This window comes from Melanaphis sacchari, unplaced genomic scaffold (assembly GCF_002803265.2).
Source record: "Melanaphis sacchari strain LSU unplaced genomic scaffold, SCAv2.0 Contig2079_pilon_pilon, whole genome shotgun sequence".
Classification (NCBI taxonomy): Eukaryota; Metazoa; Arthropoda; class Insecta; order Hemiptera; family Aphididae; genus Melanaphis; species Melanaphis sacchari.
In genome coordinates, this window is record NW_020271028.1 from 1 (window position 1) to 6,275 (window position 6,275).

Here is a 6,275-nt window from a genome sequence, read left to right on the forward strand (position 1 = left end):
CGTTCTTCTGAACCGGCGGGCAATTAAAAAGATACCGAGTTCGAACATCCTCCCCCCCGTGAGCTATGCCTCACCAGCAACTGAAGAAATCGGTATGTGAACATCCAGAGTGAAAATGAATTGATGGGTAGGGCTGGCAAATGTATTCACGGCTCGTCAAAGGTTGTTAATATTCATTAATACATAATAATACGTGATTTGGTATATATAATAATAATAATAAAATTGCATAACAAAACAAAGAACATATGGTTCAAATAATACAAATATAATAATAATCATAAGAATAATAATAACAATAATACAAAAAAAAAAAAAAAAAAAAATAGTGACTATTTAATAAATACAATATAAAAGCATCCGAGCTAACCTCCCAAGTCCTCAAAACCCGCTTGTCGGACAACAAAGGTTTGCGAATTTTTTTTTTTTTTATAATAACATGAAAGGTTTGGAGCGCTTTGTTAAAGGCAACCCGATAGGCACAGTGTATTAAGGCTTGGGCGTAGTAAGGAGAAAAAAATCAACAAAATATATATATATAAAGCGGAAAAACGCCATAAAACAAAGAATAGCTCCCTTTTTTTTTTTTTTTTAGTTAGCTGGAAGCGGTACCAATTTAACTACTGGGCGCGTTATTTCTCCCAAGCGCGTCATTAATCGAGCAACTCGAACGTGACCATCAGCTCCGGGCAACAATTCTACCACCCTGCCAAGACGCCACATTAGGGGGGGGCTTTGGTTGTCGACTAATACGACCATGTCCTTAACTTTAAGGTTGGGTACACCTTCAGTCCACTTGGACCTCTCTTGCAGGGTCGTCAAATACTCTCCCGACCAACGCCGCCAAAAGGCTTGATGACACTGGTCCATCAACTTCCACCGATTGGTTAGACTACGGGAAGATGCAGGGTCGGACCTAGGAGGAATGGCTAAGAGTGGTTGCCCTATTAAAAAATGCCCGGGCGTAAGACACTCAAGGTCGTGCGGGTCAGGTGACGCCGGCGTGAGAGGGCGTGAGTTTAGAATAGCTTCAACTCGAGCCAACACCGTAATGAACTCTTCGTATGTAAAAATATGAGTACCAATTACGCGCACTAATAGTCGCTTTGTCGACCGGACCGCTGCCTCCCATAGGCCCCCGAAATGTGGAGCACTGGGTGGATTGAAGTGCCATTTACATGCGGTGCGCGTATTAGCAATAGCTGCTTGACCGTCGGGACTTTCTATTAGCGTACGTAATTGCCTATCTGCCCCGATAAAATTGGTGCCGCAATCAGAGAATATATCCGTTGGTAAGCCTCGACGGGCGATAAAACGGTCAAAGGCTGCCAAAAAAGCCTCTGTAGACAAACTTGTCACCACCTCTAGATGAACGGCCTTAGTACAAAAACAAACAAACACGGCAACGTAAATTTTAAAACTACGCGCTTTGCGTAAGCTCACCTCGCGCATTTGGAGGGGACCTGCGAAATCTATGCCGACACGTTCAAACGGTCGCCTTGGTTGCACGCGAGTGCTTGGCAAATCAGCCATGTAAGGCTGTAAAGGTCTACCGTCGAGCCGTACGCATACAGTACAGTTTGAGATTATGCGATGCAACACGGACCGTAATGACACAACCCAGAACTGGCGCGCAATAAGGGCGGCCAGGACCCGCGGCCCAGCATGACACGTTGCTATGTGCCACCGACGACACAACAATTCGGCAAAATACGACCTCTTGGCTATTAAAATGGGATGTTTACAACCGTAGGTTAACATAGAATGCCGAAGACGTCCACCCACGCGTACAACACCGTTCGAATCAATAAATGGAGATAAGCGAGCTAAGGGTTTGGACGAAATGCGATTCTTAGTAGACAATTCGCGTAGTAATACAGAAAAGTGAACACGTTGTGATGCGGTCGCCAGGACGCGGACGGCGCGATCTAGCTCGGATTTGCGCAAAAATGTATGCGAACTGGCTTCGATACGTCGACGACGGCAAGCGTCGGTGAAACGGTGCATATATGCGACTACCCGTAACATTCGGTCATAGTCTGAGAACCGATCAAACCATTCGCCTGTCATGACCTCAACGCGCGTGGTACATGACACAAGTTGAATATCGGGAAGGTCACACAAGGGGAGCGTAGGAGGGGAATCGTCCCATTTCGATGGATCGCTGTACGACAACTGTGGACCATTCCAATATAATTCGAGTTGCGACAGGACGGCTGGCATTATGCCGCGAGACGCACAATCAGCGGGATTGTTGGGCGATTCGATATACGACCAATTACAATCCGGTAATAAAGTGTGAATCTTGTGCACGCGGTTTGAGATGTAAATTTTGAAAGATTCGTGAGGGACCTTTAACCACGATAATGCAACCATAGAATCAGACCATGCTCGAACACTGATTATATTAAGCTGAGATGATAAAATATCACGGATACGCCTTAACCAGCGGGCTAATAATAGCGCAGCATTTAACTCGAGACGTGGTATTGTGATCGCTTTTGTCGGCGCTAATTTAGTTTTTGTGCCTATGAGAGAAACGGACGGATTTTTGGTAGTATCGGCCATGCGCACGTACACTACTGCCGCACACCCGCGTTGTGACGCGTCGCAGAATCCGAGTAAATAACACGGCGCTCCTTGATAGGAGTTAATATGTCGCGGAACGCGTATATTTAACAGTGACGGGAGGTCGGACACAAAGGCTTGCCATTCCGCCGCAATGTCGGCCGGTAGGGGATCGTCCCACCCTAAGCCGGAAAACCAGGTACGTTGCATGATGACTTTTGCTAAAAATACAGACGGGCCGAAAAAACCTAGCGGGTCAAAAATTCGTGCAACTAGCGATAGTATGCCGCGTTTCGAAAAAACGGGAGACGGGGATAGACTTAAAGCACAACAAAAAAAATCACCTTCCGGGTGCCATTCTAAACCTAATACTTTTGTACCGTTCCCCTCCATAGATTCAAAGGGCAATGGGACTTTTACACGGTCATCCACTGGTACAGCTTTTAACACGGACGGTGTATTCGATGCCCACTTTTTTAATTCTAGGCCGGATTTGTTTAGAACGTGAATTAAGTCAGTTTGTAACCTCAGCACCTCGGCGACACTGTCCGCTCCGGTACAAATATCGTCAACATAAGTCTGACATAATAACGCGTTACGTACGGAAGCAAAATTATTGCAATCATTGGACGCGATACTGTGCAACACGCGTAGCGCCAGAAAAGGTGCGCAATTAACACTGTACGTAACAGTATTTAATTCGTACTCGCATAATGCATCGCGAGGCGACGCTCGCCATAGGACATGCTGAAATTTTCGATATTCCGGATTGATTAATATTTGTCTATACATTTTACATATATCTGTAGTAAATACATATTTAGATACGCGAAACCGGATTAAAATGTCTACAATATCTGTTTGTAACTTAGGACCAGAAAATAAACATTGATTCAGCGACGGACCTCGAAAACCGCGCGCCGACGCGTCGAACACAACACGGATTTTGTTCGCGTCGATTTCCGGTCGAAATATCGCATGATGCGGAATAAAATAAAGTCCAGGTGACTGGGCTAAAGACATATGCCCGAGTGAAATATATTCCGACATAAATTTATCGTACAACGATTTTAATGCCGAGTTATTAGATAATTTGCGTTCAAGCATTTCAAAACGGCGCGCTGCAACTTCGCGTGAACCAACAAAAGTTTCGTTTGATACCGGCGACCGGAAAAGTAAAGGTACCGAAAATCGACCGGAAGGTGTTCGCATAACCTGTTCGCAAAATATCTTTTCACACTGCCCGTTGTCAGTAAAAGTGGCAGGAGCCATCTCAGGTTCCTCGACATGCCAAAAACGTTCCATAAGACTCTCTATCGATACGGTCATGGAAACGGGCACTGATTGATACGGGTGCGATTGAGACCCAGAGACGGGGCCGATTAAAATCCAACCGAATATCGAATTGAACGCAGAAGGTAAATTTTTATCGATCGATATTTTGCGGTCATCCATAATGGAAGCGAATACGTCACCACCGAGTAATAGGTCGATAGGCGACGTAACATTAAAGTGCGGGTCCGCTAATGCTAAATTGGAATATCGATCTTTTATTCCGATAGGAAGCGATTGTTTCGGCAAATCACTTGTTATAGTTGGTAGTACCCACGCATGTACCGATAACGCGGGCTCGGGCGCAAAACGCGGTTGTATTATACAATCGACGCGACCAAGAACATTAACTACTGCAACACCAAATAAGCCACTAATTGGGGCGGTCCAACGCGAGCGCTTGAGACCCAGACGGTTAGCACACCTATCAGTAATAGCGCTAATTTGCGACGCGCAATCTACTAGAGCCCGCATCGTATGCATTGACCCGGCGCGATCGCGAACGTGTACCAATGCTGTACCTAACAACACGGCCGTCGCTGCTGGAGCGGGTGGTCGCGGGACGGACGCACACATAGACACATTAGCGGGGAGGGGGTCTCATCTTTATTACGATATTCTACTTCCGAACTGTGGAGTAAAGAGTTATGTTTGCGGGAACACTTGTTACAGTTTGACTTCACTTTGCACCGCGGCACCCAATGATCGGCGCTAAAACAATTTAAACACAATTTGTGTTCACGCGTCCAACTCATGCGGTCTTCAATCGACCATGATTTAAATTGCGTACAAGAAGTCAGGTTGTGGAAATTAGAACAACATGGGCACTTAGTATCAGTGTCGGCAGTAACTAGCGATGTCGGCCGATATCCTAATCGCTTACCGGGTTGTTCTCCCCCTTTGCCGGACGCGCCCGTCAGCTTTACACCTTTTTGCGGCACAGTATTGACCCCAACCTTTTTTGAGTCACCCACTACTTCTAGTATGGCCACCCGGGACCTAACGAATTCTAAAAGCTGGTTAAGGGTCGGATAGTCCGCGGTGCTTTGCGCCTCAAACAATTTACGCGTATGTACCGGCAAGCACCGGAAGGCCATAGAAAATAAAATAAACGAGCCTATATCCGGGATTTTAAGCGCTGTTAACAACGATTGATTTTCGTGGAATGTACCTACAAATGCACTTAGATCCGATAGAGATTCTTGTGTCATAGTTGACGCATGTAACAATTGTTCAAGAATAGACGATGCGACTAAACGCGGGCGGTTGAACCGGTTCGACAACGTGGACCATACTAATTGATAATTATCGGCGGCTACCGGAATGCCTTGTACCGCCTCCGCTGCGGAACCTTTTAGACAACTAATTAAGTAGTACATTTTGTCTATGGTCGAAATAGAGGGGTGAACATCAACGCGCATAGAAAATTTGTCTCGAAAACCAGGCCACTCCCGGAAATCACCCGAAAACGACGGCAAAGGTATTTCCGGCAATCGTGAAGATGACGTCGTAGTGTCTAAAGGAAAAGTTGAAATCGACGGCAATTTCTGCTGAATATAAGACAAATCAATGGCTTCCGCCCCCTTGGGTATCAAATTTGTGGCCACAGCCTTTGCAGCATTAATCAACTGCCGCACCTCGGAAGGTAAATCCGGTGAATAATCATTGGTCCTACCCAATAACGAAAGCCCGTCCAATACCTCATCGTTTTCCGATTTAAATTGAATCCACAACGAATCTAAGTCTGCGGCGTTCATCGAAAACTCGGGACCTAACAAAGGCTCATTTGGTACGCGCAGCGCCATCGCATGAATACGGCGTATTTGCGATACGACCGTGGTCCTCCTTAACGTGGAGCGTGCTACCACACGTTCAACCCGAGTGACCTCCTGCTCGTCATTCATTATGACAGTTAAATTTAAAAAAAAAACCCAACGATCAACAATAACGTAGATAAAGTTAAATAACTATAATTAAAGTAGATAAGATAAATAAAGGTATTTTACCTGCAAGAAAAACGGGAAAATTGATATACACTGCACCTAACACACTGTAACCACGGTATAACCACTCAACACAACGCTGCTAAGGCCCCCAATAAGGGCAGACAAAACCACGCTCTGCTACCAAAAAATGTCGCGCCGGGACAGCACGTACAATTATGAGCCGTTTGCTGCCACGACTCGCGGTGTGCTGAGGATAAAAGGGGTTACTCTAAGCAGTATAATATATACAATTATAAAAATACAGGGTAATAAAAAACATATATTTCACCACAATGATTAATATAATAATTGATTAAAAAAGGGCGCCCAAAAAAATTATCGAAATATCGTAAACACATATATTATATATATATATATAAATAAAAAAAA

The 6,275-nt window shown here is 45.1% G+C and overlaps 2 protein-coding genes across 2 annotated transcripts; both read right to left on the reverse strand.

Moving 5' to 3' along the window:
* Positions 1–591: 591 nt before the first annotated feature.
* LOC112593471 lies at positions 592–4,374 on the reverse strand. The gene is made up of 2 exons (XM_025337864.1): positions 3,397–4,374; positions 592–3,315 (listed from the first exon to the last, which is right to left on the reverse strand). The coding sequence occupies exons 1-2, from the start codon at positions 4,372–4,374 to the stop codon at positions 592–594; spliced, it is 3,702 nt and encodes a 1,233-aa protein (XP_025193649.1).
* A 47-nt stretch (positions 4,375–4,421) lies between these two features.
* On the reverse strand, positions 4,422–5,804 carry LOC112593472. Its single transcript, XM_025337866.1, has one exon. It carries the CDS (start codon positions 5,802–5,804, stop codon positions 4,422–4,424), a length of 1,383 nt encoding a protein of 460 aa, XP_025193651.1.
* Positions 5,805–6,275: the final 471 nt, after the last annotated feature.

Excerpts from the sequence above, each read along its gene's own strand:
- LOC112593471 (XM_025337864.1), bottom strand. The coding sequence starts at position 4,374 with ATGCGGGCTCTAGTAGATTGCGCGTCGCAAATTAGCGCTATTACTGAT. Across the intron at positions 3,316-3,396 it reads ACATTTTAATCCGGTTTCGC|CATGTCCTATGGCGAGCGTC; the intron begins GTATCTAAATAT and ends CGAAAATTTCAG.
- LOC112593472 (XM_025337866.1), bottom strand. The coding sequence starts at position 5,804 with ATGAATGACGAGCAGGAGGTCACTCGGGTTGAACGTGTGGTAGCACGC.